General features: G+C 43.8%; 1 protein-coding gene across 1 annotated transcript in view; it reads right to left on the reverse strand.

Annotated features, from left to right (window-relative positions):
• The window catches only part of LOC134468203 (solute carrier organic anion transporter family member 2A1-like), an 18,378-nt gene extending 10,978 nt beyond the window's left edge, over window positions 1-7,400 (reverse strand). Inside the window, exons 1-5 of the mRNA XM_063222143.1 lie at window positions 7,265-7,400; window positions 5,258-5,395; window positions 4,874-5,036; window positions 4,265-4,477; window positions 3,784-3,882 (exon numbers count right to left, since the gene is read on the reverse strand). Coding sequence (XP_063078213.1) covers window positions 3,784-3,882; window positions 4,265-4,477; window positions 4,874-5,036; window positions 5,258-5,395; window positions 7,265-7,351 — 700 coding nt within the window. The 5' untranslated portion in view covers window positions 7,352-7,400. The remainder of the gene's footprint in view (window positions 1-3,783; window positions 3,883-4,264; window positions 4,478-4,873; window positions 5,037-5,257; window positions 5,396-7,264) is intronic.
• Window positions 7,401-21,939: the final 14,539 nt, after the last annotated feature.

Below are 21,939 nucleotides of genomic sequence, written 5' to 3' on the forward strand. Positions count from 1 at the left end.
GCCGGAACTAGCAGCAGCTCCTCGCACCCACAATGCAATTCAAATTGCGGAGTTTCCAGTGTCACAATTTTTATCGATCATGGCCTTGCATCCACTGCGCATGGTGTCCCCAGGCTACGCCCCCGTACTACACCGTGGCCAATGCAATTTCCTGCGAATAAGCGTTCTTATCCATTCTATGTTCTTTGTCCAAATGTATTGACCTGGGTTGCGGTTGAAGATCACCAGCTGTCCCGCTAGTAGAAATCTGCTGGAGCTTGGCGACCACACCCCCATGTCAAATTTCGCAAGCCCAGCACGTGCAGCCTCTGTTCAATTGAAATGCTGTCTGATCCACAAAACATTTATTCAGAATTACATGAAAGTGCAATGTAAACTCACATTAATGTAAGGAAGAAAAATCCAATGGTACCACGCACTGATGAAGGCTTGATAGCCGAAACGCGTTTGCTTTTTGGACATGGTGGTAATATAAATAAATAATGAGACGCAGTTTCTGAGTGCAGATTTTTCTTCCTTAGGTTTATACATTTTATCTCGCACCCAAAGACTTTTGTTTTTCCAAGAAGTTGTCCTTTGCCAAAACTTGAACTCACATTAATGTCACATTATCTCAGAAATTAATACCTTAATAGTAGAGTACTTGGATTTAAATGCATTATCCACAAGACTTGACTTTGACATTTTTGCTCACCAACCATTGTGGCCAGTGGTTTCTGTCTTTCTGCAAGCCAGTTTTGTTGCCAGTTTCTTTTTCTCTGGAATATTCTTGCATACAAACAATTGATGCGACTACTGTGATTTGTCACACCAAAGATCAAACTAGCTTTCAAAGTGGCTAGTGAGACTGAAAGCTCTGATCTCCAAAAAAGATAGCAGTACATTTTTTTGTGAGGAAGTGCTAGCACTGCCTATTTGTAGGCCTATTATGCCCGTAAGCAGGTTTTCGAGAGATATATAACGCCATGATATCAACTAGCGACTTCTAGCGACTTTTGGTAACACTGAGTCAAAGAATATGACTGTGTATAAGTGCAATCAAAGATGGCAACCTGACCAAACTGTGTGTGTGTGTGGACAATAATGTATTCAATAGGTGGATATAAATTGAATCGTCATGTCTAGACTCGGAGAAGAGTAAAAATTATACCACAAACAAAATTGGGAAAAAGTTGAAGGAAAAAAATCCAGGACAAATATTTTTTTTCCAGGACATTTGGTGAATTTCCAGGACTTTCAAGGACTTGAAAACACATCTCTAAATCTCCAGGTTTTCCAGGACGTGTGGGAACCCTGTTTAAGTATATCCATATAATAAGCGGGTTAACTTTCGGCGAGTCGGTCGCTTTGTGGAATAGCAGCACTTCAGAGAGAACAAGACCCCTCCGCTCCGCGTCGGGGTCTAAAGATTCTCTCTGTCGTGCTGCTATTCCACGGTAGCGACCTTCTCGCCGAACGTTAACCCTTACTTAATGCATTAGTAAGCAGTTACTTAACTATTAGATAACTATTACCTTGTGTTACAAGTTAATAGCATATTATTATGTAACTAATAGATAAGTAAGGACACAGTTAATAGTTAAGTAGCTATCAGGTCATACTTAACTAAGGACCAAAATTAACACTTACTTAATACAAAAGTAAGGCATAACTAATGGTTAATTAATACTTAAATATTGAGTTTTGGGACCCTTATATTAGAGTTGGCTGAGGATAACTAATGGTTAATTAATAGATAGATATTGTTGTTTGGGACCCTTATATTAGAGTTGGCTGCGGATAACTAATGGTTAATTAATCGATAGATATTGGTGTTTGGGACCCTTATAATAGAGTTGGCTGAGCATACCTAATAGTTAATTAATTAATCTACTGTGTCATCTAGTTTTCAGTCGTTCAAATCACTGTAATAGTGGCAACAGGAGCGATTATATAGCAAGGATTGGACGTACACTTCTCAATGATGGTGGGGTGACGAGATGTAATTTTTTAATGTACCATTTACTAATTTTAATGGTAAAAACCCTGCAATAAATGCAGAACATTATGAAGAGTAATAGTTTTGAAGCAAAACTAAACCATTCCTTTGTGATAATTAAGTTAATGTTTGAGAATATTAGCTCCAAGAAGTGCAGTGCATGATGGGTACAGGATCCAACATCTGGTTCCGGATCCGGCAGGATAATAGGATTTTTCAGACTATCCGGATCCGGCAGGATCTTAAGCAGTGGATCCGGTATCCGGCAGTTACCTAAAAATCAGGATCTGGGGCATCTCTACTTTTTACGTAGCCTAGGCTTTTCAGTCAGTCTTTCACAACCCCAATCGCTGCATGGAGTGAAAGCCCTTTGGAAGCGGCCGTTGAAGGCAGTGTGGCAGTAAGCCAATGAGTCTTAAAAATTGTTTGCGCCAACGTAATAAAAAGGGCCCACGTGTGCGAGTTGGCTATGTGTTTCAACCCTTTCGTAGGATCCGGTATCCGGTTCCGGATCCGGCAGGATCTTAAGCAGTGGATCCGGTATCCGACAGGATCCTAAAAATCAGGATCCGGTGCATCTCTAGTTGCACTCACACCATGAATTTACAACCACAATTACAACTGACACTTTTGGAGACTAGAGATAGGAGATGGGATGAGGGAGCATTCAGTTGAGGATAGAGGTTGCTCACTTATCCTTTTAAATTTTCATTCCATGGCCCTGCGTAACTAATGAGATAGACCGTGTTGTTACGGAAGAACACTAAAAAAACACTAAAACACTAAAAAAAAAGTAGGTAGGTCTACTGGTTACTCAGATAACTTTGCTGTTTGCCGTTTCTTTTTCACTTTTTTTTTTACTTTTTTCTTTTTTTTCTCAGTTTTAATGTTTTACTTTTGACACCTCTGCAATGAGTAGAGAGTACAGAATGGCTAGCCTGATTATCATCGACTTTCAAATCTCTTCTCTTCAAATGTCCTAGACTTGGTCTGACCAAGAGCATAACAATTAACATTTCCCAAACGGCATGGTTGACCCGCCTCCCTTGGTTTGCTGATGGTTGTTTGCTTCTCGACAAAGTTGGAGGAGGTCCCGGTTTTTCAGGAGCTCAGAAAGTACTTGCATTGACCTGACTAGTAGCAATGCTGAAGGTGTTGCGTCACTAGATTACTGTAGATTAGATCATCCTTTATTGTCTCCGGGAGAGAAATTCAGAATGGACATGAGAAAGTGTGATTCACAGTTAAAGGGACACTGTGTGAAATTTTTAGTTGTTTATTTCCAGAATTCATGATGCCAATTCACTAATGTATGACTGGAAAAATTGCACTTTTCATACATGAACTTCTTCATGGTCCGCCATTTTGAATTTCCAAAAATAGCCATTTTTAGCTGCAAAATGACTCTACTTGGACCATACTAGAAAGTATTTGTTTATTACTTACTAAACAACTAAACTGTCATGTAAAGATCAAATTTGGCAATAGGCAGCCCAGTTTCCATGAGCAGCATAGTTGCAGTACCTTTTTTAACCATTTCCTGCACAGTGTCCCTTTAACAACAGATCACCGAAACAGACAGACTTAAGGACCACAAAGAAACAACAAACATACTGTATAAACAGAGTAACAGACAACCATTGCTAGTTAGCTATGGACCTGGGGTCGAATATTATATATTATATATTATTTATTTTGCTTTAGGAGGGCACTAGGAGGGCACGGCCTGGCTAGAGACTGTCTGGGGTAGAGGTTTAAATAGAGTTGAGAGAGTAGAGATGGGAGATGGGAGATAAGGGACTCACCGGGGTCCAGGCGGTCCACGTCCACATAGATCCTGAGCATGACGGAGCCCAGCAGGTAGCCACAGGCAGGCCCGAAAATAGACACCGAGAACAGGATGGCTGCACGGCACGCACGGTTGCACACAAATACACACGCGCACACACACACACAGGCACACACACACACACACACACACGCACGCACGCACGTAAGCATGCACACACAGGCACACACACACGCACATACGCGCACACACATGCATGCACACACACACACACACACACACACACACACATACACACACACGCATATACATGGCAAGTGCAGACACACACACACACACACACATATACACACACACACACACACACACACACACACACACACACACACACAAACACACACACATTGTATTCAAAATAACAGCAGAACAGTAACAGAAATATATGCGCGCGCACACACACACACACACACACACACACACACACACAACCACTATACCAATATACAGGGCTGAGTTAGATGGCTCTGAGAAGTCGTCGATGTAGGAGATTCCAAGCGGTTGGATGGGGGCAGAGCCAAGGCCGAACAGCAGCTGAGCGGCGGCCATGACACCCCACGGAACACGCTGCTGCAAAGCATGATGGGAGCCGGCACGGCAGTGTAGTGGGGACGAGGACGTCCCATTCAACACACACATGTCACCCTCATCCTCTGTAGAGATAGATACAGTAGATACATACCCAGACAGTCAGACAATCAGACACACAGACAGACAAACAAACACACACACACTCACACACACACACATACAAAAAACAGCATACGAGGGGTTCCTATATAAACACAATACTGTGTTTTGCCACAGTCACACACACACACAAACAAACACACACACAGACACACACACACACACACACACACACACACACACACACACACACACACACACACACACACACACACACACACACACACACACACACACACACACACACACACACACACGAACACACACACTCTAATGCTGACAACACATATACGGTACATGCTGTAACTTGCACTTACTATAATAACAGATATAGAAATGTTAAAAACGGCCAAAAGTACCTGTCAGAGCTGAGTTGAACTGGTATGGCTCGGACAGGAAGTGAGGTAGGGCCAGCAGGGCAGCACTTCCTGCCATCAGAAGACCACCTAGGCCAATCACACGAGGCCTGTGGACACGGTTGCCTAGGTAACTCACGAACACCACCAGAAGAAGGTTGCCCACCTGTAGACACACAGAGTGAGACTCTCTCTCTCTCTCTCTCTCTCTCTCTCTCTCTCTCTCTCTCTCTCTCTCTCTCTCTCTCTCTCTCTCTCTCTCTTTCACACACACACACTCTCTTTCACTCACACACACACACACACACACACACACACACACACACACACACACACACACACACACACACACACACACACACACACACACACACACACACTATGTACCTCATGCAGAGAAGTGAGGCTGCCAGTGGAAACGCTGGTGTAGCCATATCGACGCTCAATAGTGCTGATGCTACTCTTGAAGTAGGAGGTGTGGAGAAGCTGGGACAGCTGCAGCAAGCTATGGCACATCACAAACACCTAAAGAGAGAGAGAGAGAGGAGAGAGAGAGAGAGAGAGAGAGAGAGAGAGAGAGAGAGGGGGGGAGAGAGAGTGAGAGAGAGAGGAAAGGGGAATGACAGGTAGATAAATGGACACATATGGGCACAGACACAAGGCAGACAGAAGTACTACATATACATAGGCTGGCACATCACAAACACCTGAAGGGGGCACTGTGCAGAATAATGCATGCAATTTGTAGTGCATGCTTGCGCACAGTATGCAGTATTTCTGTGATGCATCATTTGTATAGCCAGTTGTAACATGTGTTGTGAATGAGAATGTATGAGAATGTGCATACTGTACATGGGGAGATCTTTGGGTAACACTTTACTTGACGCCGGCGTCATACGTATGACATAACAGTGTGTCAAAACAGTGTCATAATAGTGTCATGAGCGAGTCATAAACATAATGCCAATGTCATCAACGTTTTATGGCCATGAAAAGTTGACATTGTTAGGCCTATCTTTGTCATAACCGAATTTCATGACAAAGTCATACAATGTTTATGACATTGACATAATGTTTATGACACATTCATGACTGCGTTATGACAATGTTATGACACCGTTATGTCATACGTATGAAACCGGCGTCAAGTAAAGTGTTACCGATCTTTGTATGAGGGAGTTGGTGTTTGGATGACAGGGTGGGATAAGGTGAGTGTGGGTGCACCCTGTTAGTCAGGTCAAGGCAGAACCAAAAATAACTAACGTGACCGGTAAACGCTTTTGTTCTGGGAAGGTTCAGGGAACCAAATATTGTTAGGGTCTTACCATAACTGAAATTGTGTGGATGCACAGTAAAAAAAATACCTGATATTTTTTTACTCCATTTTAAATAACATTTGTACCAATCACACATAGTGTTAATTTTACTCTGTCAGCATAACAATTTAAAGGTGAAAACTTATTGAACACTCATGGTACCTGGAGCAGAATGCTAATCGTCTTGCTGTAGAGTTGAAATTATGCTGTCCATCTGCCAAATTTCACACTGACTTTTGACTCCACTGTTAGAGTAAATTGGCTACAGTGTTGTTGTAAACAATCCATCTGGAGTTGTATAAATTCACTCTGGAATATTAACATCTCACTTTTACTGTGTGACTGTATGGGTATTGATGAGTCCTAAGAAAATATTATGCTCCTTTCTGTGTGCTTCATGGAGAATGTTCATTGTCTGCAAAGTCTCACTGTGCTCAGAGAATGTCAGGAAACGCTTTTGAAGAATTCCTTTCAAGTGATTTAGCTCTCAAGGCTCTGTGTTTGTGTAAGGACGGTGTGTGTGTGTGTGTGTGTGTGTGTGTGTGTGTGTGTGTGTGTGTGTGTGTGTTTATTTTCTTTTTGTACCAAGTCCCCCGCCCTGTCCTTATAGTCACACACACATTCCATCAGCATTGTAATAGTTGCACAAGTGTGACATTTTGAAAATAAAAATATCACACTTGTGCAACTACGTATCACAATGCATGCTGATCACATACAGTAGTCTACATCTCTCTTTTTTTGTTATAGGAGACTATTTACTTTAGTTGCAGTTTTGTCTACTCTACTACACCTAGGCCTAGTTGATCGAAATCTTGAAAGGCTTGGAAATAATAGGCTATATGTAGGCCTGGATTATTTAGTTGACGAATGTTTATGCCAAATTATGGAAGGGAACTTGACAGTGTAGGCCTAGTAAATAATCTGTAAGGGTGGATGTGGGAGGGGGAAACCCACCAAAACACGGTCGTTTAATGATTTCTTTCCCGATTAAATAGACTATGTAGAATGAGCTGTAGTAGCCTACACATTTAGCATGAAAACAACAAACAATGGGAGCATCGCTGCTCTTGCATACCTTGATATTGGAGAGCAGGGAGACCTTGGTCTTGACCGTGGCAGGGTTCTTACAGAGCATACCGGGTTTGGATTTGAGCGGAGCCATGTTGACCAAACGTCCGATCGTTCAGAAAACTCCAGCGGTGCTGACTATCTGCTTTGTCGACTTGTAGACCACTGCAGCTCTCATTGTGCGAGTTTTTCAAAGTCCTGACTGGGGTCCAGGCTTCCGGAGTATTCCCCCGACCCCCGTTGACGAGGCAGTTGAATGGACCGGAGCAGGTAAGGTTGATCAGTTGGCCACTGACTGTAGACATTGAGGCCGCTGTTGTTCAACAGATTTATTCGGAAACACTCAAAGCGCACAGCGCCATTGCGGACAAAAAACAAAAGTGTTGAGAGAGTAAACTATACCATAGACTGATCTAATCACGTACCCATACATAGACTTAGGTAGGCTATCTCATCTTTATTTATTTAGACCATGTGTTTATCACATTTAACCTTAATTAGCCTATATATAGGCTAGGCCTGTTTAGCCTATATGCTACAATAACATCGTGGACTGCTAACAGCTACTTAATACAATGCACGGTTTATTTATGAAATATAATTTACGTATATCATAGGCTACAGTCTTTTGTTTGCATGCTGGTAGACTTAAAAATCAATGTGTTCCAGAGTGTGTGTGTGTGTGTGTGTGTGTGCGCGCGCGCGCACAAAATCATGTGAAAGGGCCCCCCATTCTATAGGCCTACAACGTAATGAAAACGCAATTTTGGGTTCGCAAAACCGACAGAAGAGGCCCAAATTGGGGTTTCATTAGGCTATATTGCAGGATATATGGATGGAGGGCCTTTTCGGAGGACTTTAACCTTGGAATGGCAATAGTCGTCAGTAGGCTATCTCTCTCTCTCTCTCTCTCTCTCTCTCTCTCTCTCTCTCTCTCTCTCTCTCTCTCTCTCTCTCTCTCTCTCTGTGTGTGTCTGTGTCTGTCTGTCTGTCTGTCTGTCTGTCTGTGTCTGTGTGCCTGTGTGTAACAAAATGTTTGGCAATGCGTGTCAGTGTGCTTGGTATGAAATGGTGTCATCCTTTAACACAAATCACTTGAAAGGGCCCCCCATTCTATACAATGTAATGAAAGCGCAATGTTGGGTTAGCATGCAGGGAAACCGACAGAAGAGGCCCAAAATTGGGGTTTCATTAGGCTATATTGTAGGCTACAGTATATGGATGGAGGGCATTTTCAGAGGACTTTAACCTTGGAATGACAATAGTCGTCAGTCTCTCTCTCTCTCTCTCTCTCTCTCTCTCTTCCTCTCTCTCTCTCTCTCTCTCTCTCTCTGTCTCTCTCTCTCTATCTGTGTCTGTCTGTCTGTCTGTCTGTCTGTCTGTCTGTCTGTCTGTCTGTCTGTCTGTGTCTGTGTGCCTGTGTGTAACAAAATGTTTGGCAATGCGTGTCAGTGTGCTTGGTATGAAATGGTGTCATCCTTTAACACACATACATTCACAATCCACAATCAAAGACAGTCCACATGCATTCATATTTTCTCTTGTTCACACAGGCAACTGTTTCTGTCCTATTGACACTCACATATGACAAATGCATACCGCTCAACTGGCCACATGATCAAAAAACAAACCACAAACATGATCATTTCAATTCTGTTGTCAGACACTAGATGACGCCATTTATTCAACACTGATGAATGTCCTCTGTTGGATGCTTGTATTCAAGGGGTCTCTCCATTATCCTAACTCCTGTCCTCGACCTGTCCTTGTGGCCGTGTGCTTCACTGACTCTCCGCCTCCATGCAAAAACCAATTAAGCTTCCCTGCAGTCAACTTAGCCACAAGGATTTTCCCCCATTCAACAACGCGATTGCAAATGAGCAAATGACCTTTGAATTGTGATTTTGAGAGATATTGAATTAAAATCCTGCCGTCATTGGCATCTTGCACTGTAATCACGAGGCCACAACGAGAAGGGAGGATGGGAGTTTGGAAAATGGAAAGAAAAACTGTACTGCCTGTTGAGCTTGTCTGTAACATTGTCTCTGGTTTATATGTACTGTTTGTTCATCTGTTCAGCAACCGTCTGATATACTTAGCACCATCACTATGGATTGCTGAGATGTCCATTGGTTCTGGTGGTCACAGTGGATCAGAGGGCTGCAGATTCGTTTTCTATCTTTACCAGTAGAAAGACGGGGTGCAGTCTATACCATCCATGGCAGAAGTGCCCTTGAGCAAAACAACTAACCCCACATTGCTCCAGGGTATGTAACCAACACCTTGAAGCTAAATACCTTTAAAGGTATTTACACGGCATGCTACACGGATCCATTGACTTTCACTAGCTTAGCGACATATTCCCTCTTTTAACTTGTCTTAAAGCAAGACAACGGCTTACATGAAAAATAAGACACTTTACCACCTTTATAAACCCTGGCCAACGATTTTAACTGTATTAAGCCCCAAAATAGTGGCATACCCCTTTAAATCCCTTTGGATAAAGGTGTCAGCCAATTGTCCTGTAACAGAGTAATGTACCAGCTAACCAGGCTTGTGTCGCTAGGGACTGTTGCCATGTCCATACGTATAAACTTCCCTCCGGGTACTTTGCTCGTGAATGTGCGTTACGCCCCTTTTTGGGGGAAAACAAACAAAATGTTCATTAAAGGGACACTGTGCAGGAAATGGTCAAAAAAGGTACTGCAACTATGCTGCTCATTGAAACTGGGCTGCTTATTGCCAAATTTGATATTTACATGAAAGTTTACTAAGTAATAAACAAATATTTTCTAGTATGGTCCAAGTACAGTCATTTTTGCAGCTAAAAATGGCTATTTTTGGAAATTCAAAATGGCGGACCATGTAGAAGATCCCAATTTTCATGTATGAAAGGTGCAATTTTTCCAGTCATAATGATCACTTTGAATTTGATGGTGGTGGTAAGTATTCATGAAAAAGGTAACATTAGTGAATGGGTAGCATGGAGTCTGGAAGCAAACAACAAAAAATCCTGCACAGTGTCCCTTTAACTTACATGCTACGTCGGCTAGCCTAAATGATTCAGCCACGGCTGTTTGGCTCTATTATTTGAACAGCCTACAACACAACACATCTTTGACATGTTGAGCGTGAACAACGCTAGTCTTTCGTTAGGTCCTTCGTCTTTCACAAAGTCCTTGTCTTTTGTTTATTCTTTCCCAACACCACCTATTGACTTTCATAGGCTTTTCCCCCAATAAGGGGTGTAACGCACATGGCACACGCCACGCCGTTTATGAGTATTGTTAGGGCAGCTGCCTCTGGTGAAAAAGCTCAGCTTCCTGTTGCTTCCAGAAGGCAAAGCTGCGCGTGATGAAGCCGCAAGCCTCCTCGTCCGCGTTGCCCCCGCCAACGGCACCACCCTGCTCCTCTAGGGCTGAGCTGTCAATGGCCAGCTGGGGGACCACCAGGTGGCGGCCTCCTCCAGACCTGCTCAGCCGGTCCGCCGGCCCTTCCCCTGCACACATGCAGAAAAAGATGGAGGGACATGGGTTTGTGTTAGGTCGGATATGCCTTTCCCAAATCAGGCACACAGACTAAGACAAGCGCTTCTTACATGTAGACCGCCATAACAAATGTTCTTCCATCAGTGGAGCTCTGTAATAGTCATTGAAAAGTTAACTACCATAGTACTACACCACTATGACATTGGTAATGCACTACAACTTGGTCATTGCTAATCTGGTGACAGCAAATGTATAACATGGACATAGACGACCATTGTAAAGCCAATTGAAACAAAATCCAAATATACCAAATAACAGAGACAGCAGTAAACATGAAATAAACTGTGAGGGGGACTCTATTGCTAACTCGGAAAATGGCCTTAATGTTCAAAATAGTGAAGTTGTCCTTTTAACGGGTTAAAAGCCAGACTGGATATCTTTTGCAGACATCTGTAATTCGGTTTTACCTAGTCAAAAGATGCATTTCAGATATCTGCAACTTCATTCATATCCATATTCATCATTGCAGATATCCTCGCCACGTGCCCCTTCCCCAGTTCACACATGCAGAAAAAGATGGATGAATATGGGGTTGTTTTAGGATATTTAGAATAGTAAAATAATGCACATTCCAGCTCACTGACGCCAGGTGCAGGACAAAGGCGTACTGTATCTAACAACAGAGAGTGTAGAAGACTGCACACTTAAGGTCAGCTGCTTTCTAGCCCGGTTAGCTAGGTATTTTCACACAAATTGCAAAGACAATGTACTGGTATCATTATTTGACATACCCAGTCTGTTTTCACGAGCGGAAAATGCAAGCATGTAAAGATTCTGCCGATGTGTGTTTACTTTCGGTGGAGGAAGCTACTGTGCCATGAGTGTTCAACTGATGCATTGTTTGTTACTTAGCTTGTAGCTTCATGTATTTACACACATTTACACACAAGGCATTAGTATAGTTTTTAACAGAATACAGCTCTGCTCTTGCAAACTACTGGCATTGTGCTGCCACAACAACAAGGAAGTAGCGAGACGACCAATCATAGCGCCTTTTTGTCTGCGTCCTCCGCGTCCGTCCGACGGATAGTTAGAATTTTTTCGAGGCACTCGACGACGGGCGCAGAGCCTCTGCACGGGGGGCGTGGACATGCACAGACAGAAGACGCAGAGGCTATGCGTCCGAAGCATAAATCTAGCTTTACTCCATCTGAAGGTTCATTTAAGACATACAACGTTTCGACCCATCAGGGTCTTCAATAGGCACACACCAACAAAACATTGCCAAACATTTTGTCTCCCTCTGATTTTGTCTTTCTCTGTAGAATGGAATTCTATACAGGAACAAAGTGTGGATTAAAGACACATATATGCACACACACACACACAAACACACACACCTTCTCCACTAGCTGGGAAGAAGCGGGCCTTGATGTCGTCGAAGCCGTCTCCCCAGCTACGCCTCTCCTCCTTGATCTCGTGCAGCACGGCCGCGTGGAAAGCCCGCACCGTCTCCCAGGGATACCGGCCTACGTGGTCGAACACCTCGAGGCAGGGACGTTAAAAGTGAATTGGCAAATTATTTATTGTCAAGCAAGATGTTGATCGAACAATTAAAATAACTGTATCAATCAATCGCCAACATTGTGCTTTGGGAAAAAATTACAAATTGTAAGTAGTTCCCAACATTGAGATTAGGGGAAAAACAACGCTGCTTATCAAGCCGACGGTAACGTCAATCAAGTAACAATTAATTAATCGATAATTTGCATCCTTACCTCGAAGCAGAGTAGGTGGCGCATCTTGCGCTCGTCCGCTGGCAGCTCGCACTCCAGCAGCCGCAGATAGCCCAGCATGAAGAGGTCCAGTGTCAGCTGGCCGTACGCCACAGCACCCCCATCTGCCTCGGAGAGGAACTGCTCCGGGGAGTAGGTCACTCTGCGGCTCAGACTGCCACTGCTGCGTGCATTGAAAAAGAACATAAGATCTAAAATCACAAGATCATACAATCTTTTTAATTTATCAATGGCCTCGTTTACATGAGACATGTAATTCAGAACTACCTCCATTTATTTCTGAATAAAACTTAATTCCGCTTTGAAAACATCACGTAAACACTTCACAATTCGGAATAAATGAAAGTGAAATGTAAACTCAACAGAACTATTTAATTCAAATATATTAAATAATTAAAGAAGCAGTCCATTTTTTGAAATATGAACAATTGAATAGGACCAACTGGTCCCATTCAGTTCAAGACAATGATAGCCTACAGTACTAAACGTTGAATGGAATTCTATCGAACCACCCTTTCCCCTTATAGAGGTCAATGATTCAAGGACACATAATAAGAAGTAATATCAAAAGGATTACAGAATGTCTGGAAGAACAGATGAACGCCATTATTTAATTCGAAGGGGAGTGTAAAATGAGCGTATTTTTTAAAAATGATGGACTGTTCCTTTAAAAAAAAAGCCGTATCCTTTCTGAGGACATTACAAAAGTATAGAAAACCTGGGAGCTGCTCCCCTGGTGTCTTTGGTGCCATGGCCATCTCCTCTCCTCCAGGTGCCAATCATCTTACGCACAAACATCATCTGCCTGCAGACCTTTTGCATGGAGTCGGGCCGCGGCAGTGGATCAGCTGAGTGGCCTAGCTGTTGCCTGAAGTTGTGACTGGCCCTGGTACAGACTGGCAGGTTGTGGTACACTGAGCTGGTGCTGGGGCTGGGACTGGGGCAGGGGATGTTGCCAGCCCTGGCATCAGACGCTAGACTTTGGCACACAGCTGGGCTGTGGCTCGTGTTGCCATCCGCGGCCAGACTCTGGTGCAGCGAGCTGTAGCTGGACTGGGCTTGAGTTGGCGGACTCAGATGTAGCAAGTTGGGGCTGTGAAGCTGCTTGTTTGATGCTGCATTATGGTGGTGGTAGTGTGAAGAGTTGTCTGTAAATGCTTCTGGTGATGACGGACTGTGGCACAGGAAGTTGCCGCTGGTGGGGTCTACTGCCCCCTGTAGGTCTGGAGTGTTCCCCTGTTCATGGATGCCCAGTGTGAGCTTGGTCCTCAGGCTGATGGCGTAGGCAGACCTAGTAACACACATGATCAATATTAGACCCTGTTTACACGTACATAGATATTTTTACCTTCACCAACTAGGTTAAGTGGTTGCCCGCGTTTGTGTGTCTTTTCGTTGGCGGTGTGTGTGTGTGTGTGTTTCTGTCCATCAGAGGGCGGAGGCGAGCTCTCTGAGCACTTGTAAATACAACAATTTGGGCCTTTTGTTCACACCTAAACAGTTTTAAGTGGAAATCTCTGAAATGCACCTATCACAGTGGTATTTGTTTTTATCCTCATGGCGTGTTTGTATGTAAATGGATTTAAAAGAAACAGTTTTATATGCAAATGTTTGCAAAATAATCCATATTTTACCTGTGCATTCTTATATCACATTGTGTCTACGTCTATTAACTCTTATTTAACCCATTGATGCCTGATGTTGCGTTGCGCAACATTGGCCCTGGCGCCTGGAGCTGCATTACGCAACATTCAGGTTCATGAGATTTGAGACAACTTTACTAAGAATCTCTGTTTGTTTGAGATGAATGAACACATTCTAATGAAAGATGAGGGTCTTAGCGTTTAAATGCAACTTTGTGCATGTTTGTATGTGCTTCAGAAGCTGAGATATTTAGGTTTGTATAGGATGAGGGCAGCTTTTCTTAAAAAGGGCTCAGGCATTCAGCAGCCTTTTTTGCAGGTGCCTTAGGCGTCAATGGGTTAGAAAGCATTATTATACGTATAAATCAAATTTTGACTGGGGTTGACCTGACCTCTTCCAGTGGCTGAGAAACAGCACCACAATGCGCTCCTTCCTCAGGCTGCCGGAGTCCACCAGAGGAGGGCAGTGGTAGCGGACGCTGTCTCCACCAGGGTTCCTGCCGAATTCGGGGTCGAGAGTCATGGATGTGACTCTGGGGTCAGATACAAGGTCGACCCGTAGGTGAGGGGGTATCGGACCGCCGGCTGCCTCGGCGCCGGCAGACTGAACCAGTGGTTTGTCTGTTGCCGGGGACACAGTGTTGGTTCGCTGGTGATAGCTGTAATATTATTATAATAATTAAAAGAAGAAGAACATTTAACTATTTGTATAGCACAAATTGATACAAATACAATGATAAATGTGCTTAATAACAGATTTATTTAAAAAAACATTATGTAAACAAGTCCATGCAACCACTGGATGGCCAGAATCTCAGTGAGAGCTGAAGAAAAAAAGTACACATGTGCTGCTGACAAGCCCACCCCGTTTCCCGAAAGCATAGTTGCTAACTAGTTTGCAACTTACTAAGTTTGCAATGGGAGATTGCATTGCAACAAAGTAAGTTGTTAACTTAGTTAGCAACAGCGTTGTCGAGAAACGCACCCCACAGTAGAACGGGCAATACACTTGCATGTGTAAACTGGCAAAAAAAAATCTTTAATTAAATCAACCTGTACATCTCTGGGCTTCTCAGCCGTCCAGTCAACGGCTGCTTGGTCCCGACCTGGCTCTCGAAGTTGGCCCGGAGGGTGTGTACGGACACCCCCGCCTGCTGGATCTCCCGCTGCACCCTCTCCCGTCTGCTGCTGCGACCCCCAAGAAGGCTGCCCTCCATGGGAGAGATGGCCAGGGCAAGGGGCAGCCCGGTGCTACCTTCAAAGGTAAAAAAAGAAAAGCTGGAAAAAATGCATGTGCGCTTCATTTGAGTTGAGTCGACTTAAAGTTCTTTAATGTGTGAAGTCTATGCAATAAGCCAGTCGAACACAACTACTGCATGGCCTACCAGTTAAAGAAACTCTAAGTCTTTCGCAGCAGGTTGCTTCACGTTTTTAAAATTGGTTCAATTGTTTTACAGTGTGAGATAAATACTCTGTAACAACTGAGCGCATAAATTAGTGCCACCGAAAAGTAAAAATCCTGATACAAATGTCAAACAACCAGCTCAGAAGCAGCTGATTGAAAACAAGTACGCTAGTATACAGCTACAGAAACTGTCACTCAGTGAAGTCAGCTGTGTTGGAAGGAAAACTCTGGCAGGGTTTTACATTTTCTTCTTACTTCTTCCTCTACTTTTGCCACCTCTGGGCTCACCTTCGTTTCCGTCAGCCATGCTGTGCTCCGGTAAGGTGCTGAGGAGGTGGTTCAGGCTGCGGACCAGGGCGTAGATCCGGGGAGGGTAGCAGGTGGACAGGGACGACACGGTGGGCGCAGCTCCCTCGTTGCCCAGAGACAGTGGTGGCTGGGGCTGCAGGTTCAGATCAGGTCAGGGGTGGATTTCTCGAAACCAAAGTTGCTTACTACATTATTGTTTTCGATTCATTTTCCCATTGGCAATTACCAAAGTTGCTAACAGGCTAGCAACTTCTCTTTTGAGAAACTCACCCCAGGTCAGTAAAGTTTATTTGTACTAATAACGGGCCACCTGGTTTGGCAGTTTTAGTCTCTATTGATAAATAGCATCACTAGAAGTAAAAAGAACGATAATCCAAAACACACAACATTCAAATCACATCACATCACATCACATCACATCACATCCTGTCCTGTGTGTGTGTGTGTGTGTGTGTGTTTGCCAGGCGCGGTGTGACACACACTCACATCACAAACAAACATACACACACTCTCGCTCTCTCTCTCACACACACACACACACACACACAGGTTCATTGCAATACCTGACAATTGCAATGATATTGTAGTAACCTACTGGTTTCAGGGATAAAGGAGAGTACAGTACAGTGCGAGTACCGGGCGGTTGACGGTGATGCTGATGAGGGGGGCGGGCAGGATGGCCTGAAGCCTCTCGGCCAGTTCAGTCAGCTCTGCCTCGTAGGCATGGAAACGCTGCTGCTCCGAGGCGCTCTCCACCTGCCTCTCTAAGGCCAGCAGGTCGTCCTCGCTCAGCAGCTCTCCAAACGGCCCCAAGAGGGCGCCATACACCTGGGAAAACCTCCAGCTTGGGTCCTGCACACATAAATGGAATGACATATAGCATTAAGATCAAAGTCTATTCTATTCTATTCTATTCTATTCTATTCTATTCTATTCAGGACCTAAAACAGACGAGCCATTCAAAATCCTCACAACGCAAACAGTACAGTTTGATATTATGAATAAAGTATATTCAATTCTATTCAATTCAATTCTATTCAATTCAATTCAATTATATTATATTATATTATATTATATTATATTCTTCTCTATTCTGAATAGGTTTAAAAATGGATGCTTTTGATATGCAGCAAGTGTCATATAATGTAAATAAAAGAAGATGTCATGTTGAATGAATGCTATCGAAGGTCAGTCTGTCCTGTTGGTGACACTTTACTTGACGCGAGCATCATAAGCATGATATGACAGTGTCGTAATAGTGCCAAAAAAGTGTCATGAGACAGTCATGGACAAGTCATAAACATAATGTTAATGTCATGAAGTCGGCATTGAAAAGTTGACATTGTTTGGGCTGTCTTTACCATAACTGAATGGCACCTAATGGAAACAGTCATAAAATGTTTATTGACATGTGCATGACTGCGTAACAACACTGTTATGACAGTGCTGTGTCATACCACGTATGACGCCAGCACGAACTAAAGCATTAAGTGAAAGCTCAATTGGGAAACTCCAATTCCCATTGTCATTGTGACACAGCACTCCACAGCACACAAGTGAACACTGCGAAACTGCATGTATGCCTCACCTGTGCAAGGGGGCAGCCCTCAATGGCGACCCCAGAGGAACAGTGTGGCAGGATGGTACCATGCAGTCATGGAGGAGGATGGGGGAGAGCACTGGTTATTTACTCCCCCCAATAACCTGATGGTTCGGGAGTTGAACCGGCAACCTTTGGGCTACAAGTCTGACGCCCTGACCGCTTACTCATCATTGCCCACTGGGTTCACATGGTTAACACTGCCAGCTGCCTCCTGCTAGTACCTTGTGCTGCTGGTGGTCCTGGGTGAGGCCGGCGTGCAGCCTGCGCACCATCACCTGCCTCTTCCACTCGGGGATCAGCTGGCCCTCGGCATCATGGGTAGGCACCAGCGAGTCCATGTCCACCAGCACAGTGCCCTCTGCTGGACACAGCAGCAGTGGACCCTCTGCTTTCTAACAACACAGAATATTACCAGTACACTACTTTAGAGACTACTGACACTCTGCTTTCTAACAAGACAGAGCATTGCATTACATTAGAGCTTACTGACACTCTGCTCTCTAACAAGACAGAAGATTACATTACATTAGAGATTACTCACACTCTGCTCTCTAACAAGACAGAAGATTACATTACATTAGAGATTACTCACACTCTGCTTTCTAGCAAGACAGAAGATTATATTACATTACACGTTACTGACACTGCTTTCTAAGAAGACAGAAAATTACATTACAGATTACCTGGGAGTAACTCATCACAAAAAGTAATTCATTACTGTACTGCTTTAATTTTTGCTGTAAGTCAGTAATCTACGGCATTACAGGGGGAAAATGTTTTAATGCATAGTAGCTACAATTCAAGTAACTTCAGTTACAACTATCAGACTTAAGCACTTTACTGAAAGCTGTATTATAATGGTGTTCAGTGTGGTGGGTCAGAAAGAAGTTATTCCTGACCGTGTTACTTTCTAGTCATACTGCCTCATGAGCTTGATTTACACTGAGCCACGTTGAGTTATTTTGGAGTAGAGAGTAGCTAAAAGTAATCCAAAGAAGTGTAATGCCTTACATTTTAATATAGTAATATTGTAGTAACATTACTTTGAAAAGACAGAAACATGTAATCGGTACAGGTATGTAATGCATTACAGTTTTTGAGTAACTTGCCCAACACTGCAGATTACTGACCCTCTTGCTTTCTAACAAGACAGGGGTGTGTTTCTCGAAAGCATAGTTGGGTAGTTGTCAATGGGAAATTGCATTGCAAACAGCAAAGTAGCTAACTATGTTAGCAACTATGGTTTCGAGAAATGCATCCCAAAAGTGGGTCGCGGAAAGGTGATGGGTGGGTCGCGGAGCCTTGGTGTAAAAAAAACATAATTCTAAAAAAAAAAAAAAATCCAACTTTTCCTGCAACAATTTACAACTTTTGTTTTGATAGGCTAGTGAACTCCGTGTCATCTGTTGTCAGAGATACAATCTGAATGTTTATGTGAGATAGATAGCGTGCAACCAGTCATTCGAGTCTTGGTTACATTTTGAGAATTGCATTGAATAGACTTGAACGCTAAAAAATTAGGTGGAAAATGGTGGGTCCCAAGACTGTTCCAGTTGAGAACCACTGGTATACGCTATGTAGGCTGCATTATACTACATTACACTTCAACGCTTTTATTCAAACTGAATTACAATACTTGTAGGCGTTGTTTGAGTGTGCAGTCAGAGAGAGTAGAGAGAGAGAGGTTCCATTGGCCCATTGTTTCCGGGTTCTATTATTGCAAGGGGGGGCAGACCTAGGCAGACCTAAGGACTGTTCTATTCAATGCTAGGAGTATTATGACACGCCCCTTTAGGCAGACCGGAACCTGGTCATGTTAGGTGTCCATAGCAACCTATTACATTGGCATATCTCTATACTTAAAGCATCTCTGGTATTGCAGTGTGATTGTGCATATACAGTACAGCAGTTTACATGTACTGTATGTGCGAGATTGCTGTGTGGGGGAGGACTGTGTAGTGTTGTAGTGTAGTGAGCGGGTATGGTTACAGTGTGTGTATGGTCATTGTGTAGCGTATGTGTCAAGTTGCTGTGTGGGTGGTCGTTGTATAGTGTGTGTGGTGTGCATCAGGTTGCAATGTGTGTGCGCGTACACTTGTGTACATGTGTGTGTGTGTGTATGTGTGTGTGTGTGCCAGTGTGTATTTGTGTGCAACCGTGCGTGCAGCCATCCTGTTCTCGGTGTGCGTACGCACACGCGTTGGTAGTGGTAGTATCAGAGATGGGGAAAAGGCGCCTATAAAGAGATTTTGGTACCATACTACGAGTGGTGGCACATACTGTGATTGCACATTCTGTGGCTTACTTGCTGCCCGGTGAAGACAGCCGTGATCCCAGCGTGTCTTAATGAGGACCTCAGTGTCTTCAGGTGGTGGGACACACTGCTGTCCTCTTCGGATGGGCTCATGGTGTAGAGGCCACCGCTGCTCTCATCCGCCATGTTGGTAAAGGCAGAGAGGTGACCCTCCTCCTCCGTGGGCTTCGCCATGTTGAAAGACGTCACCACTAGATTGGAATGCAGAATGGTTACGAATGGTCATGAATGAAAGTGAATAATAATCAGGGCTCTAAATTAACACCTGCCAAATGGCCAAATGTTGGTGAATATTCTGTTTGGCTGGTCGAAAAGAAAACTTACTAGCCACTTTGACTGATCTTAGCTAGGCTACATCTACCCAAATTGGCTAGCCCTGTTTATAGTAATAGTTCATATTTCTGAAAGTTTGTTTTAGACCAATTGGGGAAAAAATTCCGATTGCACACCTGGCATGCTGTCAAGGCACACTAGTGTTCCGCGGCACAAGTGGTTGGAAAACACAGTGGCTGTTTCCCAATGTCCAGTGTTCTAGACTTGCAAGGACGTGAAAAGCCCAGTGATTGGATACTCTTCGGTGAACACCGCGAAGTATCCAATCACTGGGCATTTCACGACATTGGGGTACAGCCTAAGAGTGTACTGTAGAGCAGTGTTTCTTAACTGATGGTTTGGTTGAAGAGGGTTGCAGAGGGGTCTTGGGTGGGTCGCAAAGCAGTGGTGTGAAAATGTTACAATTCACCCATTCTTTAACTGCCAGTTACAAAATTCTAACAGGATATTCATTATTGAATAAATGACTGTGATGTCAAAGAGAGAGTAAAACGTGATTAATACTCCTCTCCACTAGTTGATAGACATGTTGTATGTCAGCATACAATTCCTATGCTGATGCATACTGTATAACCAAATGCATGCTCATAATTTTGACAATTATTTGAAGATTCTCACAGCACGACAAATAGTTGTGTCACGACGAAATGACCATGAAAAATTGCAGGTCCCAAGACTATTCCAGTAAAGAAACACTTTAGTTGCGTGACATCACTGGCTCACCTGAGGAGGCCATGTGCATGTGCTGGAGAGACGAGGTGCCTATCCGGGCGGTTTCCATGCCGATGGGTGAGGTGGAGATGGCGAGGGAGGTGGCTACTGGAGACGGCGGACTCAGCGGCATTGCCATGGATACAGGTGCAGGTGGGGGAGGGGAGCGTGGCTGGGGAGGCACCTGCTTCACTGGCTGCAACAGGAGAAGAGGAGGAGGAGCCTAAATAAGCACACCTGGTCCATTCACTTTGCTGGCCAGACTTATTCACGTTCAGTAGGGTTGCGTTTCATATTTCCTAAAACTTGTCATTTAATGGGCCACTACTAATCGAATTACAGGGTTGGAAGGTGAACGGATAAGTTGTGAAAATCATTACCTCCTGTGGACGTTGCCATTGATTCATTCTAACTGACAGCGGTAGAACAATATTTCTTTCCGAGACACAAAAAAGCCCACTTAAACAGGGCTTGGATTGATGTTAAGGGGCCTCCATATATTGTTTGCTGAGAGAATTAATGCAGCCTATATACTGTAAATCTGTGTGTGATGGTGTGCTATGCAATGCTATGTTGCTACTTATATGCTATCATATGATATGGTATGCTATGGTGTTTGCGTTACAGTATGTAGTGTGATATGTCTATGGTGTGATGACCCCACCTTATTGCCCTCCATGTTGCAGAAGGTGTTGGATCAAATGAGTTTGAGTCTGACAGCAGAACTCTATGGTCCAGTCTGAGACACACACAAGCACATACAGACATACACACAGATATTATATAGCAAATATATAGGCCTATATGAAGGCACTCATTCTTACTTTTAGAAACAATGTTGAGAGTCGCATACATATACAGTACGCACGTATGCACACACACACACACACACACACACACACACAAACACACAGAGAGATGGATATCACAATAACACATATGAAAACACATACGTATGTACACATACATCACTGCTGTGCTGTAGGGAGTTTAACATGGGGGGCCAGCGTTATTCAAACATACCACTATTCCGACATCCAACATGCCATTGGGTTAGGGTTATGGTTAGGTTTGGGGAAT

This window comes from Engraulis encrasicolus, chromosome 18 (assembly GCF_034702125.1).
Source record: "Engraulis encrasicolus isolate BLACKSEA-1 chromosome 18, IST_EnEncr_1.0, whole genome shotgun sequence".
NCBI lineage: Eukaryota > Metazoa > Chordata > Actinopteri > Clupeiformes > Engraulidae > Engraulis > Engraulis encrasicolus.